The sequence below is a fragment of the Sceloporus occidentalis genome, unplaced genomic scaffold (assembly GCF_023333645.1).
Source record: "Sceloporus occidentalis isolate IW3139 unplaced genomic scaffold, rSceOcc1.0.p SCAF_46, whole genome shotgun sequence".
NCBI lineage: Eukaryota > Metazoa > Chordata > Lepidosauria > Squamata > Phrynosomatidae > Sceloporus > Sceloporus occidentalis.
Genome location: NW_028317026.1, coordinates 69,560 through 97,435, shown reverse-complemented (window position 1 = coordinate 97,435; position 27,876 = coordinate 69,560). Strand labels below are relative to the sequence as shown.

Sequence of the window (27,876 nt, the reverse complement as noted above, 5' to 3'; positions counted from 1 at the left end):
AGGAGGCAGAGTGGCGTATAGAGGGTTAAAAGGCATTTCTGGAGGCAGAGTGGCATTAAGGGGGTTAAAAGAATTCCTCGTACTGATGGACGCAGACAACCCCGCTGCTAACCGCACCTCCTTCCGGCTGCAGCGGAAGTTGTCTACGCGAATCGTGTAGACGTGTACACCCTGCCCCGGCTACACACCGCCGGTAAGTGGGGGGATGGGCATAGGACAGGAGGATCCAGGTCCCCTGCAGGGCTGCTGGGGATCTGGATCTTAGTCTCATAGTCAGACCAATTTGAGGTCTGATTATAAGACGAGGGGTATTTTTCAGAGCATTTGCTCTGAAAAAAAACCTTGTCTTATAATCGAGCAAATACGGTATGTCAAAGAATCCCAATTTTGGCAAATCCTATCATTTTTTTACTTGGCTATATTGTTTAGCAAGGAGCTGAATCAGTGGAACTGCACAGTTTTTAACCCACTAACACGTGTAATTTAAAGACTTTATGGACACCATTAACCCCTTCAGTCTTCTATGGCTGTACATATACTGTACTCAAAAGCTGTGCTTGGAAGCCCTTTAGGTACGTCCTGACTTTATTGCAGTGGGAGATCAGGCTGTCTTTTGACCCCCCTGCATTGCTAGCTTCCTTCTGACCGATTGTTTGTAATGGCTTCCAGCAGCATTGGTAAGCCGTTACCTAAGGATTGCCTGACTGCAGGATTGATCAATCCATTCCAGAAGACGTCACTGATGACATCAACTGGAAGGTTACAGGAGGCCAGGATATCCCCCTTCTGGCTGATCACATGTATTGCAAGCCCCAATGCAAGTCAATGAATACATGCTTGGTGACCACAGAGTGATCAGTGCAGGAGGGTCGCAGGGAAGAGAGTGAGAAATAATGTTTCTCTCTATTTTCACAGGTAGAAAAGGTAAAAAAAGGGGTTTTTTTTAAATTTATTTAAGAGATAAATAATAAAAGAATAAACAATAAAGTGAGCTAAATGATGTCATTGTGACATCACTGGCATACATGTCTGAGAGGGCCCAAAAGAGATCTCTATCCATATGGCACTAATGACATCAAACAGGCATAAAAAATAATTTTAACAAAAAAAACTATTTCTAGCCCTACATGTAAGTATAATCCCTGTGCCATTCACTACCACTAAACTCGTTAAGCCATAATTATTATAAATTATAAATACTACACTATAGGGTACTATGTAAAGGATGGATGTGGCCCTCTAGAAAATAAAAAATATGTATGTGGAATATGTCTGAAATCAGGTGATGTTGTGGAACATAAATCCGTTGTTCAACAGGGGAACCTAAAATGTATGAGATTCTAGGTAAATCAATTTTATTGTTTTCAGTATAAGAGAAATTATTGGAAAAATTTATGAGATTCTACGCATCACCAGGGGTGTAACTAGAAACCACAGGACTAACTTGTCTGTGCCCCCCCCCCCCCCCCCGATTGATAGTATGTCTGTGGAAATGAAACCATCTATTTAATGTTTGGCCTGTTTCTCACTTAGGTCACGCATTTGAAGCCTGGGATGCTGTGCTTCTTCTGCTGTGAAGAAAAGAATGACAAGTGCTCCCGTGGAGACCAGTGGGCTTAAGGCTACAGGGAGACCAGGTCCCCAATATTCTTCTGAGGCTGCACTCCACCAAAGAGGATATGCAACCTCTTTTTTCTGTCCTAGACAGAGGGCAAGGGAGGGCCAGATCTTCTAGGGTCATCTCAGACTAAGAGACCCACTGAAGTCTTCAAGGGGGAATGATGGCCAAAAGGCTCAAAGAGTGATGCAAGTTTAGAACATCAGAGACCAATATGATGCACAAAGAAATGTCAGCCAAAGTAAAAGACCGTTATGAACAATATAAGGTTTGGGATACATGAATTTCTAGATTTGTTAAGTACAGCTCCCATTGCCCCTAGCAAGGTTAATTACCGGTAATTAGTGATTGGGAGTTGTTGCAAAAGCAGATGCACTTACTTGTGGCCATTTTTATTTTCTACTTATGTTTTTTTTAGAAATATGAAAAGTAAATGTACAAGCGCCCACATTGGCTCCATGTGTTATCTACATGCATCTGCAGCTACCTGTGTATGACACATTAACTACTTATTTTCCTATTTAGTTCAGAATAATAAGGATCTTTGTACTATTACCACCTATATCATGGAACCAGATGAACATTTGGCTTAAACTAGGTATCTATTAATAAAAAACATACTCAGCTTCCTGAGTAAACTGCGTATGGCTTGTCTTCTAAATATAACTAAACTAAACCATGAAAATCACCTTGGTCTCTCACAAATTTAGCCCTGATCTCCAGCACTATAAGGATTAAGGCAAATGCACCAAGGGGGGTGCATTGCTTTAATCATGATGTTGCTTGTATACAAGACAGTGAGAAATGTTGCTGTGGGTGTTTAAAATCCATGGTTTGGTCACTGAGCATACCGGAAACTACAGGTTCGGCTTCCTCAGCAACACAAAGCATAACCTATTCATACTGAGGTACTTTAGCCCTACCTTTAGTACATGATGACTATTAGTAATATTGCAGGCCTAAGCGCTGTTACCCACCAATCAATGGTGAATAGCTATGATCTAAGCCCGCCCCTTTTCCCAGGGCCGCGCATTCAAATTCACAATAACGCTCCGCCCCTTGCGCTTCTCGACGCTTCTACCCCCCACCATTCACCATTACGTATAGCGAAACCTATTGGCGCCCCCAAGCGGCCATCGCAGCTGTATTCGATCTCGACTCGTGCCGCCTGCTACAGTGCGCGCGGGAAAACAAGGGCGCGTGCCTACCCTATGTAGAATAAGAAGCGGTCTCGTGTAATGGCGGCAGTTTGGTGACAGCAAACTATAAAGGAAACAGATTAGTGTTGGCCTCGTATGTTATAGTCTACGTGCTACCATATTTAGCATTTATTTTTATTAACCAGGTCATCTTCCTTCCGCCACGTCACGAAACAAGGTGACGCACCGCCGCACCTCATTGCATAACACAAGCCTCCGCCATGAAAATAGCTTAGCATAAGGGAGCGAGCGAGGATCCGCCGCTTCCGCTCGTACACCTAGCGAGTGACCTCAACCACCGCATATTGCTATTGCTTCATTGTACGCGCTGCACCTAAGTATCTGACCGCCTTCCCAGCCCTCGTGCATGCGCACGCTTGCCCCCACACACCATTTTTAGCGCCCTACGTGCCCACACTGCATGCAACGTTGGTTGGGAGGAGTCAACGTGTGGAGGAAGAGAGAGCGCGAGCGGGAGGAAAAAAAAAGCGCGTGCCACAGACAGAGCAGTGGCAGAGCTTGTGACGTAGTGTGGCGCGTGACAGGTTAGCCCGTGGGTTGCGAGGAGCGGGACGCAGCGTGCGACAAGGGGGGGAGGGGCGAAGAGTAGGCGCCCGGCGGGTCTCTAAGTGTTTCTAGTATCGTTAGACACTGACTCTTTTTAGCGCTCGGTTTTTTTCAGGCCGCCTCCTGTCACCCTCAGTGGCGTGTGTGGGCGTCTCCAGCTTGTAGCGTGTCCCGGATATTGTACAGGGGGCCTCAATCACCTCCTCTTCCCTCCTCCTCTTCCTTACCTCCCTCCCTCCTCCTCCTCCGCCCAGCTCACCCGAACACCCGCCCGGCACCGGCAGCAGCGACAGCATCATGGCGCTGAAACGGATTCACAAGGTGAGCAACGCCGCGCTCTTTGTCAGGCTGTTTAATGAGTACGCCGCACATTTCGTTATGATATACTCGTGTCTGGTGATGTATTTAAAGTTCTCCGTATACTAGGCGAGGCAGAGCCAGGGCCTCATGCCTGACCCGACGCCTGGGTGCCATATACAGGCTCAGTTGCCTCCTAATAGCGATACGTGTTTGCTGTTCATGTAATGTCTGCCACACATTAATATACGTTCATCGTGCACACGGACTAACACACATCCCCCTCGGACGAGGTACGTGGAGTAGGTCTGTGCCATCGCCTTCCGTACCCCATCCGTTGATATTAACCGGTGATATCAGATCCCGGGTGTGTGTGGCTCCGGGTGTAGTACAGGTGGGTGCCCCAGTGCTACGGCGGTGTGATAATGCTGTGTGTATATACGGCGCTCCCCTCCCCCGGCTTCTCCTGCAGTATAAGATGGCGGCGCTTTCCTTCTGTGTTCATGTAATCCATATCCTCGCACGCATATTGTGTACAAGCACGCCGTTCTTACGGCCGCCGTGTGACTGGCCAGTGTGTGCGACCGCCAGGTGTTTTCATAACTGGTTTCTCGGTGTTACACAAGCCTTGGGTGTTGCCTGCGCGGTTGTGACACACTGGACGGGGAGCCCATTCTCTATATACATGGGTCTGGCCTCTTCCCGGTGACATGCCCTGCGTCTGTTAACGTATCGCGCTGAACGTGTCATCCGTGTCCGTAACGCTGCACAGAGGCCTCTCTTTGTGTCCCCAGCCTGCCGCTAGCTTCCCGTTTCATGTAACATAAGGCTGGCTTTCGATTTCTCATTTGATTGGGCCCAGAGCCAGATCGCACGTAAGTGTACTCGGCGATGGTGCAGGAGAGATCCCGCTGTAGCAGAGCCATCGCGCATTTTCCTCTTTCGTTTAAAGGCCTCTGCTGTGGCTGCCTTCCACCTTCTTCCACTCATTGTGCTCTGGGCGTCCATGTTACAGCATTCTGGCATCGATGGCACGAGAGGATTTTAGTGGATGACTCCCCAGAAAGCTTTGTTTAATGTATAAATATTTTATGGGAGGCTGCTCTGGAACTGTTTACTCGGAGGTGCCAAGTGACAGGCTCTGTGGCTGAAGAATAGCAGAATTCCCATTAAAACCCATTCTCTATGTTCTAGATTATAAGCTGCAGTTCTGTGATGTGTAAGTGTTCCTCTTTATAAACACTCCAGCCCCTGTGCCCATTGGGTGCACCATATTTTTAGGCAAGGCTTTAAGGAACAGTTCACAATGGCTGCTATTCATTAAAGGGAGAGCTGACAGGAGAGGATTCTACTCCCTGCATTGACTTATGAAAGTCCAACTCTGTGAGCTTCTGCTGCAGTGTGTTCTTGGCCCCGTATAATGTATAGTTAAATCAGTGGCATGTCTTTGCTCTCCCCTTGCTGTAGAAACCTGTCTGTTAACCCTTCATGAGAGGTAGTGACATGAGGAAACTGAAACCACAACTCTTTACTGAATACAATGCATGCAGTGGGCTGGTGATAAATATGTAGCCTCCTTGAATCTGGATAAAATGACTGTGTGTTCATTCATCTTTTTTTCTGGATCATCGAAGATTGTCAACAATTGGTCTAGTCCCCCTGTTAGGGCTTTTTATTTTTCCTTCCTCTCATAAGAGCCATAGTTAAATTATACACTTATGTTCTGCCAAGGCCTTATCTGTCTTGACAAGCTATCACACCAGACGTTGGGTTGACTGTAGTGGATGTAACTAAAGTATCCTATTTACGTACCCTTATAAAAAACAAAAACAAAAAAACTCTTGCTTAGTACTTGATCCACAACATTCAAATGCGTAGAATCGAGCCCTAACGTGTCCGGTTTCCTTACATGAGTTCTTGTCCGCAGGTTAACATGATGGCGTCTTCACTATTCTGTTGGCCCCTTGAAAGCATTGTATTGCCTGTGCGTCTTATAGGTGGGTGACGCCCCCCACAGCAATCCTTTGTTTACTTTTGTAAGTATTGTCAAAAGTACACATTGGGGGGGGGAAAGTCAGCTTTTGCTCTTAGTGAGTTTAGAGGCAACTGATAACTAAAATGGCATTCCAACCATCGGCTTAACTGTCTTAGCCTTGTTGGTCTTTGTCCTCAGATTAGTTTTCGTGTCTTTATTTTGTGAGTCTGTTGTACATTCTAGCTTTCATATTGAGCTCTCGATTGTCTATATAGTTAAGCGGCACTAATCTTGATAGCTTTTGAACTTGCTCCACATGACACATCGCTCCACATTTTTTCCCCTCGATGGCAGGACCGGTGATGTCGCTCAGATCACCTGCTCTGGAATCTGTTTCCTTAGTGCATTTGTTTTACGGGTCTGTTTCATTGCTGCCTAAAGTTTGTTGCGATAGTCTATGAAGACTTAACCTTAATGCTTCCGGCAGTCATGCCTGTGACTAAAGCTTTTCAGGATTGCTCTTCAGTGTTCTGTACATGGAATGAACCCTGTTCTCATCCAAGTTACTCATATTTACTTGGCCCACTACTCACCCCTGTATGTAAGTCTGGACACGTATTAGGGGAAACTGTACTGTTTGCTGTCTTTTAGGCCGGTGCCAGCAAAGGCCTGTTAGCAGATCTCTTTACAGATCTCCCTAGGTCCGTAACATGTTTACATAGGCACTTATTTTCTACATAGACATTTTAGGTCAATACTGTGCTATATTGTGTATAATCACTTCACGTTTTTATAGAAGAGGGGGTAACATTAGCCCCAATACAAACGCTACAGCTTTCCTGGAATTCTTTCTACATTCAGCATGCATATTAAGTGTTACACACAATATTTTGGTACATTTAGATCACACCTGATTACACAGCTTTAATTGATAGCCTGTGGGGTTAATCGGCATAATCTAAGATGACATTACTCTTTACTGGTCAGTGTGATGGCCCACACCATACACAAAGCCACCTTAGTTGAATGTCCCCATTTTGGGAAACTGACATCAAGAAGTTCCCTTGATAAAGCTCCTGTGTGGATTTTTTTCACTGCAACACGGCTCTTCAAGAATACAGGTGGTGCAAGAGTCTTGTTTTACCCTGTTAGTTGTGTTTTTTTTCCTGGTAGGTGACTAAGTGCTCTGATCAATACATCTACAGTATCCTACTAAGGACCATTAAGTGTTATAAAGATTTCTGAATGGCTACATGTGATGCAACATACCCTAAATTCCCTACTCCTCATGATTATTTGTGATGTCCTGTATGCTTCAAAGTTCTGCAGAGCCTAATTGATCTTGGTTCGTCAACGCTGACTACCAGTGTGTTTGGGGGGGGGGGGTGTATGATTTAAAGACATACCTTTCTACAAAGCTGTCTAATTGACCTGTTTCAGGCTCAGTCACCTGCACCCAAAGATAGATGTTTAACAAGTGTGGTGAGTTACTTATGTTCAGCAGGAGCTGCTTAATGACAGGTTTTAGAAGCCTTGTCCTAGAAGTAGTCACTGAGTGGATCATCTCCCTCGCCTGCGGGATTAATTCATAGGTTTGTCCAGCACTAAGCTACTAGTTTCACACTTTCCTAAGTCCCAACAGAAAAGGGTGTACATACTTGACCCTTTGTATGCAGGTGTAATAGTATTATTTTAGGTGTTGTAAGAAATAGATTCCTATGTCTGTGGCTTTTTTTTGGAAGGGAGGGGTTTATTGTCAAACTGGACAACACTATTTGTTCCTTTAAAACTGCCTTGGACAACTAAACTAGACAATTCCAAGCGCAGTAACAATGCTGTCAGTGTGTCTCCCACTCCTCTCCCACATGGCTTCCCTCTCTGGATCTCCAAGAGGTCTTTTCTCTAATGGGAGAGATTGGTTTCAACGCCCTTGCCTCTGGTGTTCATCATGAAGGTCCAGCAAGAATGTCTGATCTGACTCTATATAATGCGTACTATACATTGTCCAGGGTCACTGAAGATCTTCCTGCAGCAGGGGCTTACTGGCACCCATGCGTTCATAATAGTAAAGCATTATATTCCACTCTCCCTTTATTGGGTTGAAGAAATTGGATTGTCACCTTTCTGTTTCCTTCTTGACAAAATAATTCTTTCCACCTCTAAAAGAGGAAGTAAACTCGATGCATGAATGTCATTTGCTGTACCCAGATAAATAAATAAAAATGTGAATGTTCCTGACTCTTGACTGGTAGCTAGCATGTTTGGTTTGGTATGCACATGCAACCTATGCAAAAAAGTTTTTCTTGTCTCACTTCCATGCAAGATGTTCATGTTGTATTCAAGACAAACTGTTTTTAAGGTATCCATGACATTAGGTTTAAGTAATTCCCTGATACAATCTTCTTATAGTGTGTGTAATATATATATATATTTATATATATATATTATCTCAGCCTTTTAAAATGGAATAAATTGCTTTCTTCTGCTGTGTATGAGGTTCCATTGATCTCCAGGTGAGGTGTTCCCTGTAATGATGGGACCTGCCATACATGCATACCCAAATTAATGTATGCAATGGAGTCCAGAGTGTGTATGGAAAATGTACTTAAAGTGAAGCACTATTCTGACTTTTTTTTTTTTTTTTTTTACTTATTAATCCATGCATCTACTGCCCTGCGATCGTTGGGTCACTTCCACCACAAAATCCGCAGAAGACTAACTGACATGCTAGCACCATGGCTGTGCTGCAACTGTGTCCTTGCTCACAAGAGTCCTTAGAATGGGGTAAAGTGGGGTATGGAGTTTTCTATGGCTGCATAGGTTTACGCATTGGGGTGCACCTTAGTAGCTCACTTTGTTTCTGTAAGCTGTAGGGCTAGGTGTTACGTCCTGGAGCTATGGTCATTTTTCTACAGATAGCGCCTTAAGGTAAAAATCTTGCAAGCCATGTTTAGTATTTTGTATCTGTCAGCTATAATGTCAAACAAGGCTGGCCTTTTATAAGTGAGTGGCAGCTTGCATGTTGGTTTGGCGTGCACACAAATACAATGGTATAAGTTATAAAAACCGAGAAGTTGGGGGCACGTTGGCTTAGTGTTAAAACTAAAATCATAGCAAATTAAACTAGTCGCTTTCCCCAGATTCTACATGTTGTCCATGGGATTAATGAATGCATCTTATATGTATTTCATGGCAACAGCCATCTTAACATCTAATTTTAGTATCTGATATTTTTTACTTATTAAAGTGTCGTTTTCCCCAAAATAGTCGCTTTTTAAAGTGCTTATCTTGTTTTCTAATATTGTACTGTATTTGCAAAAAGGTCTCGTAGAAAGCTGTGGGGTTCTTGATAATTGGTAATACTTTATGGGTTTATTTTATTAAGCCTTCTTTACAATGTTCTAGATTGTGAGCTCTTTGAGCAGGGCCCTCCTTACCCCTTGTTTCTGTTAGTCAAATTGTTATACTACCCATGGTCTGTTTACCCGTTGTACGGCACTGCGGAATATGATGGAACTATAAAAAACTATTTTACTTACCTGCCTCATTCTTTGAGGTTTAGTTACTGCTTTTGTAGATGTCTTAGTCCATGTGAATATTCATAAAATGACTAAGCCTCAACGTAGACGGTGTGCACCATGTAAGTCTAAATCTTACTTTGGAGAAGATGGGCGGGTTTTTTCTTTTTCTGTAGTCCAGGAAAACACTTGGTCATGTCCCATGCTTTAATGTTGCAGCCATTTGTCTGGGCAGTGCATTGATGAACCCTTTCAAACCCCTATACATGTGAGCTACTTTTAAATTCAGATAGATGACGTTTTGTTTATTAGACCCAGACTGTTTGTAGCAGGACTTAAGCAGGCAATACAACACAGCATTGGAAAAGGCCATCCGTGTGCTGGTCCTATAGTTGGAAGAAGGAATTTAGTGAGTCTTTATATCAGGAAAAATAGGCAGGTTAGATGATTCTTCTTTACCCTCAAATTCTGTTTCTATGACCCCTCAGAAAGCCTTGGTCATTGTAGAGATTTGCCCAGACCCTGCTGTGACTTGATCACACACACACTTACACACACACACACACTTACACACACTTACACACTTACACACACTTACACACTTACACACACACACACACTTACACACACACACACACTTACACACACACACACTTACACACACACACACTTACACACACACACACTTACACACACACACACTTACACACACACACACTTACACACACACTTACACATTCTGTGATCAGTAAGTAGGGAAACTGGAGTGACAAGTCGTCTTCTAAAAAAAATATGGTGATACTATATATATATATATCGGTGAGATTGCTGGGTTTATAGGGCTTAATTTAGCTTTAGAAAGTTTTGACTAGATTCTGTACTCATTAGTAGGACAAAATTACTATGCCAGCTTCAACAGTTTCATAAAACATTAGTTGTGTATATGCGGTATCTGCAAGTTGGTGGGTGTTGGTTTTCAGCTCCTCGGCAATGCACCGCGCCCGTGTTGAGAAATGTAGATGTCTCCAGCACCAGTTAGTTCAAAGTGCAGCTAAACATTAAAAAAAATGTATGTATAAACTATTGCTACGCCATGAGCTAAAATATATGAATATCGTAAAGAAACATTATGCGCACAAATACAATATATACTGAGAAATTAAATTTCTTCTGTCTTTCCAGGAACTGAATGATTTGGCTCGTGACCCCCCTGCACAGTGTTCTGCAGGCCCAGTTGGAGATGATAGTAAGTAATTTTACATTTTGTCAAACAGTCCAATTGCAACTTTAAAACTCTGTATAGGAGTAAGAGAGTCAACTCTAATTGTGCAGTAAAAACCTGACATCACAAGACAAAGACAAATTACATAAGTGTTGAGGCATACACTACTGATATGTAAACAACCGGTGCATGTGAAAATGCTCAAGGAGATGTGGCTTCCTGCAACCACCACTGGTGGTCGGATGATTTGCACCATGCTTCAAGCAGCCAATCAGTGGTGGGAAAGCACTCCCATTGAAATCAATGGAAGCCGTTTTCTGTCTGGAGCATTTTCATTGACGGTGCAGTATCTGAGTGAGAGGAAGAATATCGTGTGTGTGTGTGTGTGTGTCGGCTGGTCTGTGCAGCAAGATAGGGGAAACGGGCCAATACACATGGAAAAATCTGCATTAAAGGTCATATAACAGGAGTGTACCTTTAATGGTCCTTACTAGTGAAAGTAAGCACATGCCAGTTTCTATTGCAACCACAAAACCACCCCCAACATTACGTAGCTGGCTTAGGTATAAATATGTTAAAGGAAACATTCATCCCTTTCGTTAGTACATGTTGGAAGCCAAAGCTTACAAAATTCTAGGAGGCTTGGGGGTCTACACTTCGAATTACAACCTACGTAGAAGCGCTGTAGAATACATTTATAAACTTAATGTGGAACACTTCATTCCTTTATGGTAATTATTGGTCTTTCTTTGCAGTGTTTCATTGGCAAGCAACAATTATGGGACCTGTAAGTATTGATATTCTTTTTGGCTGTTAATAGGAAAATGTGGCTGTGTTTTGGATAGTGTGCAGTAATTCTCGTTTTTGGTTAGGTTTAACTTAGTTGACATTCTACTGATTTGCATTTCTAATGTCGCTCAAGCATTGGCATGCCTCTGCGGGACTGTGTACCTGTTAATGATTGCTGGAGCGTCCCTTTAACGACAAACGATCCATTCTTTCCCGCTGCACCTTTCTGTAAAAATTCATCACGCTATCACTCTGGTTTTTAGCAGTGTTGGTAAAGTGTCATAAATTACCAAGTGTTCAACTTTAATTTGAATGTTGCAATTTTAAACGTATTATCCATGTGTTTTTTTTGTTTTTTTTTTTAAACAGAATGACAGTCCATACCAAGGCGGCGTGTTTTTCCTGACTATTCATTTCCCAACAGACTACCCATTCAAACCTCCAAAAGTACGTAAATGTCCTTTAAGACCCCCTCATATTTCGCAGCTTTTTAATGCAATATCTGCTTTTCTAGATGCATTTAGCAATAAAACATGGATTCATAAGTTATTGGCTGCAACAATGAACCTGTTATCCCCTTTCCAGGTTGCGTTTACAACAAGAATCTACCATCCAAATATTAACAGCAATGGAAGCATTTGTCTTGATATTCTCAGATCACAATGGTCCCCAGCTTTAACTATTTCTAAAGGTGAGTAAAGACTTTCACCAAAGTGCTACAAAAGAGTTGTGTGCAGATGCACCATTGATACAGAACCTAACAAATATCAAACTGGATAGCTCGATAGCTGGAAGAGACGTCTTGAATAACTTCTTGGGTTTTGAGACATCAGACTGGCGTTCAGTCCGCCTGGTATGTCAAACTCCTGTCCAGGGGATGGTTCCCATTGATAAATGAAACAAGTGGTTTCATAGCTTGCTGCACTCAATACATTCTCTCCTAGTTTTGAGTTTCCATACTGCACTTGGCTGTGATCATAAGTGCTGTACCAGCAGAGTTTATAGTGTGTTGGTAAAACACTGAGGGGTTTATTCACTAAAGGGAGAGTTGTGATTTCAATACTACTCATCAGTAAGGGCCCAAACTGACCAGTTTCACCAGCAAAAAGGGCTGAGCTGGTCCTTTATAATGTGTAATTTAATGGGTGGGGAGACTTAAGATATCTCACAACCTATTCATTATACAGAGCCAGCCAAGCTCTTCCTGCAGCAGTCTGAGGTTGGCCCTTGATAATGTATAGTGAAGCCAGGCAGCTGAAAAACAGCTCTCCCTATAGTAAATAAATCCCTCTGGGGGGTCACGATATCCTGTATCACATGCACCCTAAAATTCACTAATTATGAATTTGTGCCATTCTTCTGTGGGAGTTCTTCTCCACTCTTGGCCACTACAAATAGATCTACTACTCGCCTAACGATCCTATTTCTCTTCTAGTCCTTTTGTCAATTTGCTCACTGTTATGTGACCCAAACCCAGATGACCCTCTAGTGCCAGAGATTGCACGGATCTACAAAACAGATAGGGAAAAGTGAGTATGGTTTGTCAAACTGTTTTGTGTACAACACAAACTGATAATGGCTCCTGTTGTAAAAAGGCTGGGCAGTACTATCATGCAGCATAACTAAGTCGTGCTCCGTCAACCCTTCCAAGGCTGTTATGTAACTAATTCGGTACAGTAGGCTAGTAAGATAATGAACAAGTATGTTATACTATAGGGTAATAGACCTTATGGAGCTTTAAGAGTCCGCAGTCATTTGAGTTGTATATGGGCTTGGACGCAGCCTTCTGTACAGGCTTTTTTTGTGCATGTTAACTTGAAAGGTAAATAGTAACAGATGTCTTATGATCTGTTTAATTCATGTTTGCACATCGTAGGTTGTGTATTGTAATTTTCCTGTGGCTTTAAACCAGGGCATGTATGTTTTTATGTAAAACGCTACAATCCTGTGACAAGGATTGAGTGAAAACTGCCCTGTCATGTAAGAGTCTCGTGTTAATAAAATGAAGACTGCAAGCAGTTGTGATTGTACTTAATGGGACACAATTTACAATAGATTTTTGCTAGTCAAAGAGCCAGGGATCGTATAAAGCACTTTGATTAACTCTTGGGAAGGCAACTTGCTCTGTTATGTAATACTGTTTCACACCAGTGTTAAGGTCATGTTGCATTTTGGCATTCATGAAAACAGAAATGGGGTTGGCCTAAAATATTGGTACACTTTTAGACACCAAATCGTTACTAATGCTATTTGTGTTTCCGTTTGTAGGTACAACAGAATAGCCCGGGAATGGACTCAGAAGTATGCCATGTGATGCTACTTTCAAGTCTGAATAACCTGCATTATAGCTGGAATAAACTTTAAATTACTGTTTCCCCTCCCTTTCAGACCTCATCTAATTACCTTTCCCTCCCTTCCTATTTCGTATTTTCTTTTTGTGCTGCCCCCTTCATGCACATGCTCACATTGGAAGAAGTTTAGTTCAGCAATGGACAAACTGCTCTAGACTGTCAAGTAGTTGCCAGAATACAATTGCCCAAGAATCTTAATATTTTCAAAAGGAGCATGTGTTTGTGTGTGTGTGTGTGTGGCCAACATCTTCACGTTAAATTGGTTATACAACTAATCCCATCTTACATTTTTCTCAGAAATTGTGAAGATTAGAGCCTTTGTTGGGGGTAGGGGGGGAAAGGTGTTAGGCAGGAAAAGCTCATTTGTCTAGCATCGTAGGATGCAGAAATGGATATTTTGGTCAAACCTTCCAGTGTTAGACATTTGAGATTTCATGATGTACTTTATGCTCATAACTCATGTTTTGGGTGGAGAGTTGGTGTTAAAAAAAAAAAAAATTAAAAAAATGTATAGGAGCAGAACAGAATGTGATGTATTTTATGCATGTCAATAAACATGACAAATTAAAATTGGAAGGTGACACCTGTTGAATACCAAGATAGGATCAAAAGTTTTTTGTAATTTTTATTTTAATGGACAGAGCTATTAGTTCATCTATCTTCTATAAAACTGTTTAATATAGCACTGAATAAATGATGCAAGCTTCATTGGATGACTGATAAACTAATAGCTCTGTTAGATTTTTTTTTTTCTTCAATAAAGTTGCATAAACCAATTTGTTAGCTGCCTGACTTAATCAATGTTTGCAACATTATTTCTTTGTAAATTCAACAGATCTTGTGTGTGTGTGTGTGTATATAAAGTTTGGAATTTTGTTCTGTTTGAAGTCAAATGATGGTGTAAAGTTCAAGCGAACAAACTTTTTTTTTCTTTTTTCTTATGTTCACTTTAAGTTGATAATCAGCTTAGTATATGCAGAATTCAGCAAGTGCCCTTAGAGGGCCGAGATTCCAGCGTCTAGTATTGGCATTGGGGCTGGGAGTTATCCATAATGAAGATTGGGTCAGATAAAAAAAAAATAATGGGTATCTGTAGTGTCTTATGTCGTTTTGCTAAAATTTTGGACGTTCAGCTCCATTCATTCATTAATTCATGAGCAACTTCAGCCATCAGCACACAACCTTACAAATGTGACGGTGGCATTTTCAGGGCTGATGGGTTTAAAGTCCTCTTGGGCATAATCTACACGACCCAGTCCTGCTTAGCATGTGGGAGTGTTGTCGTGAAGCTTGTTTAAAGTGATCTACTTTTTTTTTTTTTTTTTTTTAATGTGGGATGTTGATTAGATTTGAAAGGATCATTTGCTCTGCTGTTTACAAAATACGTATTTTAGTGCAAACAACAAAGTTTAGTCTCTAGGTGACTTATGAATGAATTAAAAGCAGTACTGTCGTTATCATTTCACAATAAAAAGCTGTCTGTGCCATTTAGTTATTCCCTTTTTGTTCCCGATGTGGACACTAGCCTTATTGATGCTTACCCATTTGTACTTGGATATGATCACTACATTTGCAATAAGGTGTGGTAGATTTCTATTATATCAATTACCTTCCAACGTGGTCCTGTTTTTCCATTAGTAACAGGTGATTAGTTTTCATGTAAGCATTAAGGTGTTTCAGGTGAAAACCTGCCGTTAACAGGGCATGACTTTTATAACCCACCAGTTTTGTCCATCATAAATATAGAGAACACTTGGGAACGTTCAAGTATCCCTGGGCCGTCACATCTTTTTTTAAAAAGAATACTGGCTTTCAGTAGAATGGCGAGCAGTTAGAATGTAGTTAGTTGAGTGAGATGTTCTTTTGTTTGGTTCCACGCATTTAAGGCTGTTTTCTATCATGCTATAAAGTGTTTAAGATCGGCATAAAGGCATTCACAATTTGTTGTTTGGGGTGGCGCATGATTTTTTTTTCTCCTTTTTCTACTTAAGTCTAATTTTAAACACATGAAATAAAACATTAAAATTGAGGTTTATCAGTCTGTAAATATTTAAATCATTGGGTTATTTTTTTTTCATCTTATAGCATTAAACATACTATATACCCATTGAATGCCTTGTGTTAATTGACAAAGCTTTAGTCTAATCTCTGTTGCATGAGGTCAATTTTACATTTAGTGGATGACTTAGGCATGTAAATATAATGGCAAATAAACATCAGACTATGTGGGGTGAAGCAGCATGTGTGTGATCTTCCATATGAGTATGTCAATAGAGCCATGCTGGGTCTGAGAGTAAACGGAGCTGCTGCGGAAGAAGGTATGTAAAGGATCCCTGGCATCAGCATGGAGTCTAAGCGCAGACCACAGAAATGTGAAACGGCCTACTAACGAAAGTGGAAAAGACCACCTGCAGTGGTTGGGTTGAAAATACATATCCTCAGATAAGATACTTGAGGATGGCAAAGGGACAGTGAAATTGCCCTTATTACACTCTCTATATATGCAGTCTTCTATAATGAAAATCAATAAAAAAAAAAAATGCCTTGGCCCAAAGGAGACTGGCAATCTGCAGTAGTGCCCTCTCCAACTTTTCTCGGCACATGCTGCTTCAAGCAATCGGTGGCAGGAGTGTGCTCCCCTGTGATGGCAGCACTTACCACATACGTGCAGTGAGCACTGAAGAGACCATCACTGGAAATAGTTGTATGGGAAAAAAAGTATACCCTCTGGATTCCATGGTTTTATGTATGCGGACATTATCATCTGCTCCTTAGCAGGTCTAAACATGACATTACACTGTCGTAATTTATTCAACAAAAAGAATGAGAACATGGAGAAGCCAGGTGTGAAAAAAACGAAGTACACCAAAAAAGCTAAAGGTGTTCTCGCCGAAACCGGTCGGTGTTTTCAGAAATAAAGAACTGCTTTGACTATTATCCTGGCTGATGTTCCTACTTTTTCCTCATTCGTGATTGAGGGTGATACATTTGTATCCGGTGAGTACCTACTCTTCTGTTTCCCCTGTCTCTCTCACTGAGAGCTTTTTTTTGTATATTCATTGTTGCTACCTACAGAGTGGAGTCCACGTTATAAGCAGCTCCGGTGATCCTTTGCTATTTATGAAAAAATAACGTACACGCTTACTGCATCCATAGGAATTAAGTTTTAGCAGTTTGCTGGTCTGGAGTATTGAGATGTGTGTTCTACAATGCCAAAGAGAAAAAACATCAGCAATGATCTTGAAGAAGCCATTGTTGTCCCTGGGAAGGGTTATAAGGCCTTTTCCAAACAATTTAAAGTCCGTCATTCTACCGTGAGAATGATTATTTAAAAGTGTCAGACATTAAACAGTTGCCAATCGTCTCCGGAGCGGACGCCCCAGCAAATCCAGCCCAAGGTGAGATTGTGCATGTTAAATATTAAAGTTAATGACAGCGGAGAGTTCCATTTCTGTTTTCCTTGATACGAATGGTTGAACGAGCTCCTCCTAGTGACACACGGGGCCGGGCACAGATGAGGAAGTGCACGCTGACAGGAAAGATCCGTGTAACGGGAAGTGGGCGGGAGATCGTCCTCGGTCCTTGAGACCGATGGCAGGATTGCTGCGCTTTAGTTCAGGGGCCGTATGAATGTAGAGCGGATGGGGACGAATTACATGGCGATGTACCGGTGCTCCGTGTTACTCGGCCCGGTGCGGGGGTCCGCGGTGCTGTGGTGGTGGTTGCTGCTGCTCGTGGGTCTGGTGCCTTTGTGCACCGGGGTGCCCAACACGAGCAACACTGCCTTCCAAGCGTTCAGTCTGAGCGGGAAGTGGGACATCCGAAACTCGGAGAACTCCGTCAGACTGCAAGGGGATGTTCCGGGCTGCGTGCATACCGCGTTATCCGCCCGGGGGATCATCAAGGTACGGTGTGTTCAGTCATTACCATGCCTCCTTACGGCGCCCCGCAGCATAGAATGAAAGTATATTACGGTCCGTTCGTATACACGGCGCTGTTTACAACTCGGGACCGGGAAGTGTTGTTTGAGTCTGATCGTGGCATTGGCATCTATCCTAAGATGTCCCCTGATGTGTATCTATTCAAAGAGCTCCGAATGTTTGGAGGGTGTTGGGTTACCAGGGAGTACCCTGATAGTAATGTGTATAGGAACAGCAGGAAGTGTTTTATGCATTATATACCTTCTCAATAGGTTACTCCTGTCAGAATTCTAGGCACAGCCCATCGCCTCCTAACTGCACCCGCTGCAAACCCCAAGAATTGCTCTTATGGGTTGGTTCACTGTTCCTGACAGACTTGCTAAGAATACCTATGGTACCTAAGTGTTCTTTAACAAATGGGGGGGGGGAAAGCATTGACCTCGGGTAGAAGCTGCCGCTGACTTAATAAAGTAAAAGTTTAAATGTAAAAAAAGGTACTTGGCTTAGAGAGAAGCTGCAGCTTCCTTGTACTGCTCTCATTACCGTTGGCTGCTTCAAGCACTTTGCTTGATTGAGTGGCAGGAAAACGCTTCCATTTAAATGAATGACCGTACCTGGAAAGCATTGTTTGAATATAAGAAAAAAAAAAGACTTTGAGGAGAAGCTACAGCTCCCCTGCTTTGTGGTCTGCCGATGTTTGAAGCAGCCAATCAGTGGCAAGAAAGCATTCCCATTGAATCAACAAGATCGTTTTGTTAGATTTTTGATAGACCAACATTTGGCGAGCCAGAGCTGGAGCATAAGTATATCGTATGCATGCGGAGATACGCATTTTTGGTGGGGGTTCTGTAGAATCTCCCATCCGTTTATTTAAAGGAGTGCTAGTGGATGTTTTTTGTTTTTTTTTGTGTGCAAGGGGCACACAACATAAATTTAAAAGGGTCTCACAGATATCAAATACATTTATGTACACATTATGACTGGAGTGTAATAATTATAGCCCATGTGGTTGAAGTGGTCATCTTTTTGTCCAAGAAAAACAGTAATCCTCACGGTAACCAATTTTATTACCCTGCAATCTCGGAGCTAGCCCTCGGATCTAGTGCCCTAGGCACGCTATGGCCTGGATGCTCCTTCCTAATTTATTTCCGATACAGTGGTCAATCTGGTGGTGGCAACTGCACTCCATCAGCTATCTAGGCAAACACCTGGGTCTGGCCTTTCTCAATCTCCTTTTATCATTCTTGATCCACTGCCAAACCCTCTTGCTTTGGTGATACACATAGTTACATAGGCTGAAAAAAGACATGCGTCCATGAGGTTCAGCCTTTCCTATATCTGTTAATTTGTTGCTGTTGATCCAAAAGAAGGCAAAAAAACCCCAGTTTTGCTCTTTCCAATTTTGCACTAACCAGGGAAAAAAAATTCCTTCTTGACCCCAAAATGGCAGTCAGATTTCTCCTTGGATCAATAAGCTGTTTCCCCATAATTACAGATTATATCCCTGAATATTATGTTTTTCCAGGTATCCATCCAGTTGCAGTTTAAACGTCTGTACAGACTCCGATAAAACTACCTCTGCAGGCAGAGAATTCCACATCCATATTGTCCTTACTGTAAAAAACCCTTTCCTCTACTTTAGTCTAAATCTCCTTTCTTCCAGTCTGAACGCATGACCACGTGTCCTATGCATAGTCCTGTTTGTGAACAGATTTCCACACAATGGTTTGTATTGGCTCCGAATATATTTATATAATGTTATCATATCCCCTCTGAGGCGACGTTTCTCTAAACTAAACAGATTTAAATTAGTTAACCTTTCTTCATAACTATAGTGCTCCATTCCTTTTATTAATTTTGTAGCCCGCCTCTGCACCCTTTCATGCCATAGAGGTATAGAGCAGGGGAAGAAAAACAGGCCTAGAACTTTAAAGTCCAGCGCTGCTATGCTCTTCTACTCATACAGGAGTCCTACCAGCGGCCACTCGGTGAATGACTGAATATAATAAACGTACGTATACTGTGCCTGATTTGTAAACTTTAAAACACTGGTCGGAGCTTCACTTTCCTATGGTGGTGTTGTGGTGCCCATGCCCTTCCAATGGCTTCCCTTGGTGGCTAGGTTTCAATAGGTTGGCATGTCAGAAGAAGAATTGCGAAGGATTTGGATGCGGGGTTATCTACACGAAAAGTAAAGCAATTTGCTCCCTTTTGTGTGAGATGCATTGCCTTGCAAAACTTTAGGCCCCTTGCCACTTCTCTCATATTGCTGAATTACAAATGATACGTTGATATTTTATTGTAAAGCACTGAAACACAAAAATCAAATGTAAAATGGTATTTAACCTTTTATACTATATACACTGCTCAAAATAATAAAGGGAACACTAAGATTACACATCCTAGATCTGAATGAATGAACTAATCGTATGGCATACTTGCGTCTTTACATAGTTGAATGTGCTGACAACAAAATCACACAAAAATCCTCAATGGAAATCAACTTTATCAACCCATGGAGGTCTGGATAGGGAGTCACACTCAAAATCAAAATGGAAAACCACACTACAGGCTGATCCAACTTTAATGTAATGTCCTTAAAACAAGTCACAATACTTAAAACAGGCTGAGTAGTGTGTGTGGCCTCCACGTGCCTGTATGACCTCCCTACAATGCCTGGGCATGCTCCTGATGAGGTTGCGGATGGTCTCCTGAGGGATGTCCTCCCAGACCTGGACTAAAGCATCCGCCAACTCCTGGACAGTCTGTGGTGCAACGTGGCGTTGGTGGATGGAGCGAAACATGATGTCCCAGATGTGCTCAATTGGATTCAGGTCTGGGGAACGGGCGGGCCAGTCCATAGCATCAATGCCTTCCTCTTGCAGGAACAGCATATGGTCTCATAAGGGGTCTGAGGATCTCATCTCGGTACCTAATGGCAGTCAGGCTACCTCTGGCAAGCACATGGAGGGCTGTGCGGCCCCCAAAAGAAATGCCACCTCACACCATTACTGACCCACCGCCAAACTGGTCATGCTGGAGGATGTTGCAGGCAGCCAGACTCTGTCAAGTCTGTCACATGTGTTCAGTGTGAACCGGCTTTCATCTGTGAAGAGCACAGGGCGCCAGTGGCGAATATGCCAATCCTGGTGTTCTCTGGCAAATGCCAAACGTCCTGCATGGTGTTGGGCTGTAAGCACAACCCCCACCTGTGGACGTCGGGCCCTCATACCACCCTCATGGAGTCTGTTTCTGACCGTTTGAGTGGACACATGCACATTTGCGGCCTGCTGGAGGTCATTTTGCAGGGCTCTGGCAGTGCTCCTCCTTGCACAAAGGTGGAGGTAGCGGTCCTGCTGCTGGGTTGTTGCCCTCCTCCACGTCTCCTGATGTACTGGCCTGTCTCCTGGTAGCGCCTCCATGCTCTGGACACTACGCTGACAGACACAGCAAACCTTCTTGCCACAGCTCGCATTGATGTGCCATCCTGGATGAGCTGCACTACCTGAGCCACTTGTATGGGTTCTAGACTCCTTCTCATGCTACCACTAGAGTGAAAGCACCGCCAAAGCATTCAAAAGTGACGAAACATCAGCCAGGAAGCATAGGAACTGAGAAGTGGTCTGTGGTCACCACCTGCAGAACCACTCCTTTATTGGGGGTGTCTTGCAAATTGCCTATAATTTTCACCTGTTATTTGCACAACAGCATGTGAAATTGATTGTCCATCAGAGTTGCTTCCTGAGTGGACAGTGTGATTTCACAGAAGTGTGATTGACTTTGAGTTACATTGTGTTGTTTAAGTGTTCCCTTTATTATTTTGAGCAGTGTGTGTATATATATATGTGTGTATATATATATATATATATATCCTTTTACTGCAATTACACCTTTAAAGGTAAACGCCCATGTTTTTTGTTAATAGCAATTCATTTTCAAAAATATTGTGCTGTTTTTTCAAACTATGTTTCATAATATAAGGTTTTTCCCCCATTTGAATGATTCTAGTAGATTGGGCTAAGATAACAGAGCTAACACAAACACCCTGAATTCTCATCATAATGCCTATGCTATTTGGGGGTATGGAGCCAATAGCGCATGAATTGCCCCCACCAGGGCCAGTTCTAATTCTCCAAACAAAGCTAAACTGCTCCTAGAGGCAGGGCTCAATGGTACGGTAGTAGTACGGGAACACAGGATAAGACTCTTTGCAAAGTAGGTAGGTGTGTGTGTTAGTGTGAATGTGTGTGTTAGTGTGAATGTGGGTGTTGAGAGTAAGTGTGTGTTAGTGTCTGTTTATTAGGGAGGGAGAGGGGCCAGAATTTGCCAGCCCTCCCTTGATTTTCTTGGGGTGAATATGTTTGCTTTGCACACAGTGTTGTAGTGATTTTGGCCTATGTTTAGCAGGTTTTTCAGGTTGGTTGGATGTCACTTCATTTTAAATAGTGCCACATATTCCCAGTAGGATTGAGACCAAGACATTTCACTGGACCACTCTAGAACCTTTATGTTCTTGGCCTCCTCCACTTTTGTTAATGTGAATATTGGGTCTATTTTCCATGTTGCTATTCAACCATTACATTTTTCGGTTGTATTATTATCAGAGGTAAATATATTTGCCCTTAACTTGGATTTGGGATTCTTAGAGGGGATGTTATGAGTTTCTAGACCTTATTCAAAGCCCTGTCCAATGTGCGGCCCACAGGCCAAATGCGGCTCGCCGGACTTCGAGGTGGGACCGGACTGGCTCCCGTCATTCAAAACGGCCGCACGATGGCTGCTTTGAACTTCGCGTCCAGGCGGCCGCTTTCAAAAGCAGCCGTCGTGCGGCTGTAAGACCGCCTCCGCCGGCTGCCTAACGAGGTTAAAGCGTGCACACATTGTGCCGCCCAGTGGCAGCAGTGCCTCAGCTCTTCACCCCGCCCCTTTTAAGATGTGATGTTGAAGGGGGCGGGCTCACAGAAGAGTTCCTCCTGACAGCGAGAGGGTTTTCACGTCGGAGGACAGCAGGGGAAAAAACCCCACAAATTTAAGTATTACCAAAAAAATAGGGGTAATAGGAAAGTGGACCCATATTCAAGGGGGGGGGGAGAAATTCCCTTGGGACAAAAATTAAATAATACAAAAGGGGGGTGGCTGGGTTGTGGCATTACAAAATCGATAGGGGGGTGGCTGGGGTTAATACACATGGGAGTGGGGCATCACATTAGCCAATACAGAATGGGTGGGGGCATCAATACACAAGGGAGGGGATTGGCTGGGGCATCACATAAATCAATATACAAAGGTGTGGGCATAAATGCACAAAGAGGGGCAATACACAAGGTTGAGGGGGGGGCACATTTATCAATACTAAATATAAAAGTTGATCAAAAAACTTTCACTGCTTTTTTTCATTATCGCCAAATTGACCCCGTATTAATATGCATTATGAAGCTAAAAGGCCATATTTTTCCCTTAACTGGAATGAGTGCGGCCTACGCACACATACATTTCTGATGAAGTGGCCCACTGCAGAAAAAACTTGGACACCCCTGCCCTAGAGGATAGAAGGAATAGAATAGCTCCTTGATATATAACAGACCAGGGACCTTCAATAAATATATATCATGAGCTAACACAGAGTAGCCTTCAAGCAACAGACACTCCATCTAAATGAGGTGGTGGAGCATGTATCTCTGGAGTGATCACATTCACCATATTTTCTTATTTTTTTTTATATACATTTATATGAAATCATCAAAATGGTATCTGAAGAAAGCCCTTCTTAAACCGAATATATATATATATATATATATATATATATATATACATACAGTAATCCTTAAGCCCTAGAATGCAACTTTTGTTTTAAATATATTTTCATAGTAGTTCTCAAAATTGATCAAGTTGGTTTTTTTTTTCTGTTGCTGATCCACGTTCTAATATTACATGAACATGACCTTCATGTGTTTTTATCTTTTATCGCCCCAGCCTTGTTAGCTAATTTTATCTCTGTGTCTCACACATACTTAGAAAGCTTGATGTCACAAGTTCCTGAGTCTCTTTCAAGGCTTAATCCGAGTAATCGGTTTCTTTGAGGCTTTAGTGAAAAGATGAATTCATTTTTGTTAGTTTTTGGTGGAGGATCAATTCTAAATATTTCTTTGCAAACTCCAAGTTTAAAATTTTCCATTCTAATAATTTGTCATAAAAGAAAAATACGGTATACACCACGGTTCAAAAGAATGGGGCGAGTGAGCCATTTCCTTGTTTTTGAAAGAAAAGCACATTCTGTCCATTAAAATAACATGAAATGGAAAAGAAATGTTAGTTAATGTTCTAAATGTAGCTGGAAATGGCTGATTTTAATGGAAAATCTTCATAGGCGTATATAGGCTCTTTATCTCTCTCAGCACTCCTGTGTTCCAATGGCACATTGTGTTCGCTAATCCAAGTGGAGCCCTATAGATGGAGTTAGACGAGACATGATATAGTTATGCGAGTACATTCTCTTCTAGGAAAAAGGCTGACGAGCTTGAAGCCCTACTTTAACCCCTTAAGGACCAGGCTGTGTTTTACCTTTTGTTACATTGGGACCGAGGCTGTTTTAACACTTTTGCGGTGTTCGTGTTTAGATGTAATTTTCTCTTTACTCATTTAGTGAACCCACACAAATTATATGTTGTTTTTTTCAGGACAAGAAGGGCTTTCTTCAGATACCATTGTTTTAATCATATTATCTAATTTCCCATAAAAAAAATAATAAAATATGATGAAAAATGTAAAAAAAACCCACATTTTCTGACTTTTACCCCAAAAATCTTTTACTCATCCAAAAAAGCTAATGAAAAAACCTACTAAATATATTCTACTATTTGTCCTGAGTTTAGAAATACCCAATGTTTTTATGTTTTTTTGCTTTTTTCTGCACGTTATGGAGCATTAAGTACAAGTAGCGTTTTGCTATTTCAAAACCATTTTTTCCAAATCTGGTAATTATTCCACCCATGTGCCATTTCGGGTATCTTTGAAGCCGGCCAATGCAATTTACCCCATCAAATCATATATTTTTGAAAACTAGACACCCCAACGTATTTCAAATGCTAGAATTTTAACTCTTTCCATGCACTAATTCTACCACAAGTCTTTGTCAAACTTTGTGGCAGTAATTTATTTTGTGTTTTTTATCGCTAAAATTGCTCTTCAGGTATGGATTTACAGCTCCTGTTATACAACACTTTCAAACAACACCCCAATATGTGTTCAGCAACATCTCCCGAGTACAGTCATACCCCCCATGCATAGGTTTGTCGGGTTGTTTGGGAGGTAAAACGCCACATTTAGGAAGTGCACATTTTTTAACTTGGAACTTTTACATCTGGTCATTCTGCCCCCATGTCCTAATAGGACCATCTTTGAAGCCGGCTAATTCAATTTACCCCATCAAACCATATATTTTTTAAAACTAGACACCCCAAGGTGCTAGTATTTTAACCCTTTCCATGCATGAGATTCTACCACCAGCCTTTGCCACACTTTGTGGTAGTATTTTTTTTTTACACAAATTGTACTTTGGGTATACATTTATAGCTCCAGGTATACGTCACTATCAAACAACACCCTAATATGTGTTCAACAACATCTCTCGAGTACAGTGATACCACCCATGCATGGGTTTGACTGCTGTTTGGGGTTAAAAGGCCACATTTGGGAAGTGCGCTTTTTTTCCCCCTATTTTGGTCAGTCTGTGCCTATGCCCTATCTTTGAGCCTGGCCACTACAATTTACCTCATAAAACCATATATTTTTGAAAACTAGACACCCCAAGGTACTTAAAATAGTAGTATTTAACCCTTTCCATGCATCAGATTCTACCACCAGCCTTTGCCACACTTTGTGGTAGTATTTTTTTTTGTATTTTTTTCACACAAATTGTACTTTGGGTATAAATTTATAGCTCCAGGTATACGTCACTATCAAACAACACCCTAATATGTGTTCAGGAACATCTCCCGAGTTCAGTCATACCCCACATGTATGGGTTTGTCTGGTGTTTGGGGTTAAAATGCCACATTTTGGAAGTGCGCTTTTTTTCCCCCCATTTCGGTCAGTCTGTGCCTATGCCCTATCTTTGAGCCCGGCCACTCCAATTTACCTCATCAAACCATTCATTTTTTTAAATTAGACACCCCTTGGGTATTTGAAATGCTTTTATTTAAATTTTTCCACGTCAGGATTTTTGGGAACTTTTAGCACTTGCTCATAATAATAAACTTTATTTTTTTATTTTATTTATTTTACTCTTTTTGGACTTTTTTTTTTACATTTTGCTGGAACTGGATAGTTCCTCTAAAGCATAATAATTTTTAAGTGTTACCATGTTTTTTTTAAGCTTTTTCTTTTTTTCCTATTTTTTTTTTATTTTTTTTTTTTTTTAATATTTTACTAATCACATAGTGATTAGAAAGCTGGGCTCTATTGACTTGTATGGTTGAATGCAGTACCTGTATTCAACCTGAAAGTGGAGCCAGAGTTCTCTAGAGGGTCTGGAGACCGTCTAGCGAACTTTTTCAACTTTATTTTTTTTTTTCCTGGGCCGCCCCATCTTGCGGATGGCGAAGACTGCGTGCAGCTGCGGCTGTGACCGCTCTCCGGAGCGGTCACAGCCCGCCCTGGGCTAAGTATTTGGTGACACCATTGAAGTTTAGGAGGTGATCGTTGATCGCCTCCTAAACGCTTTTAAAACGGGCGTCCGCCGCCATACAATGTATGGGGGATGTTGACGCCCCGGGGAGGGGCCAGAGATGGCCCATCATGCCGATCTCGGTGTTGCTGAATGCCTCGACATCGAGGCATTACAGCAACACCATTTCTAAGCTTGTTTAAGTCTGATGACGTGTCAGGCACGTCATAGGTCGTTAAGTGACCGTTTTGCATGACGTGCCTGACCCGGCAATGGACGTTAAGGGGTTAAAAGGACACTCCAGTGTAGTTTGTAAATAGTTTAGTATGCATCCATGAAATCTATTAAAATAAAATGAGTTACCTAACTTTAGGAGAGGTAACATTCATCTCTACCGGATGAATGGACAAAAATTCCAAAATATTGTGGAAAGCCTTCCCGGAACAGTGGAAGCTGTTTTTGCTGCAAATGGGGCACCAACTACATATTAATGTCTATGTATTTACATAAAGTGTATATAGTTAGTTTTAATAAACCTCTTCATGTTTAAGGGACTCTCCAGCCGTCATATGCAGAGTCCCTTTAGATTTTTGTGTGGTCCATTTTGGAAATGTATGGGTGGGATTTTGCTCCTTTCCCCCATGCTGTGCAGGAGATGCATTTGGCTGAATGGAGTTCCGGTTTCTGCGCTGTCGCTGCTGATCACTGCACGCAGTGGTCTGTTTCCTCCCCAGTGCACATATATAAAGTCTTGTCACTGATTTCAGTGGAAGCACTTTCCTATCACTGATTGGCTGCTTGAGCTGTCAATCATTGACAGGCACAAAATCCTACTGATTTCATTGGAATAAGCATATTGTCATATGCAGCTAAATGTATAGGGAGTTAATACCTGAGCAACATTAACGGCATTATTATTGCATGAAGGAGAAGTCCTTTATTTTGGTGGTTTGGTAGTTTGAGAGTACCTAATAAAAAAGAATATTATGATGCCTATATGATAGCTGTTGGCCACTATTGAAGAAGAGAGCCGGTACCAACTTTGAATCAGACATTATGAACGTAAATGATATATCTTCACGTTTATGGATAGTTGATAAATCTTTAGATTGCCACCACGTTTTGGATATCGGGAATAATCTGAGAAAAAAACTGAATAAAATACAGAATAAAGTTTTAGAATTGTAGAAGTGTTATCATGGAATATAGAGAATTTTAAATATCAAACTTTGGAGAGGACTGGGTATAGAATGTTTAAGGGACCTTCTAAAGGATTCAGAGATCAATCCCTTTTACAATTACAAATTACAATTAGAATTGTTGTTCCCTAACAAGGACATTTTTTACATACGGTACTTAAAATTTTTCAATAAACATCAACTTTCTTTACCCAACCATACCTGACCATCAAAATATCTGAAATTGATAAAAAAAAAAAAAAAGGTATTATGACAAACAACCTCAGGGCATTAAAAACATGGGAAAGAAGTCTAAACAAGATTCCGGTGGAGGATATGTAAGCAAATTGATATTCTGTCAGGGACCCTGTAGCCTTTTTTCACTTGACTCGGTACTTCTAGATTTAGATTGGCCAAATATGTAATTTTTTGCTAAGCACTGTAAAAGTGCAAAAGTTCCTACTTGCCATGAAATAACAGCTCAGAGAGCATATCGATGTAAAATGGAACGAGGTATAAAACAAAGAGGATCTTGGATAGATTAATTAAGAAATTGGAACTTTGTTCCTCGTTTCAA

The 27,876-nt window shown here is 41.8% G+C and overlaps 2 protein-coding genes across 3 annotated transcripts in view; both read left to right on the top strand.

Annotated features, from left to right (window-relative positions):
- Positions 1-3,630: 3,630 nt before the first annotated feature.
- LOC149289295 (ubiquitin-conjugating enzyme E2 D2) lies at positions 3,631-13,537 on the top strand. 2 transcript variants are annotated; one of them, XM_089490655.1, is made up of 7 exons: positions 3,631-3,705; positions 10,357-10,420; positions 11,152-11,183; positions 11,555-11,632; positions 11,771-11,876; positions 12,621-12,714; positions 13,454-13,537. In XM_089490655.1, the coding sequence occupies exons 1-7, from the start codon at positions 3,682-3,684 to the stop codon at positions 13,497-13,499; spliced, it is 444 nt and encodes a 147-aa protein (XP_089346781.1). In that variant the 5' UTR covers positions 3,631-3,681; the 3' UTR covers positions 13,500-13,537. The 2 variants fall into 2 exon arrangements, with proteins under 2 accessions (XP_089346781.1, XP_089346782.1); XM_089490656.1 differs by lacking the exon at positions 3,631-3,705 and adding an exon at positions 7,986-8,015.
- A 3,625-nt stretch (positions 13,538-17,162) lies between these two features.
- Positions 17,163-27,876, top strand: part of LOC149289294 (beta-mannosidase-like) — a 32,586-nt gene continuing 21,872 nt past the window's right edge. The window contains exon 1 of the mRNA XM_089490710.1: positions 17,163-17,441. Within this exon, the coding sequence (XP_089346836.1) occupies positions 17,163-17,441 (279 nt within the window). The remainder of the gene's footprint in view (positions 17,442-27,876) is intronic.

Coding starts and splice junctions, on each gene's coding strand:
- LOC149289295 (XM_089490656.1), top strand. CDS start 7,986: ATGTTGTATTCAAGACAAACTGTTTTTAAG. Junction 10,421..11,151: donor AGGCCCAGTTGGAGATGATA/GTAAGTAATTTT, acceptor CTTTCTTTGCAG/TGTTTCATTGGCAAGCAACA. Junction 11,633..11,770: donor ACCCATTCAAACCTCCAAAA/GTACGTAAATGT, acceptor TCCCCTTTCCAG/GTTGCGTTTACAACAAGAAT.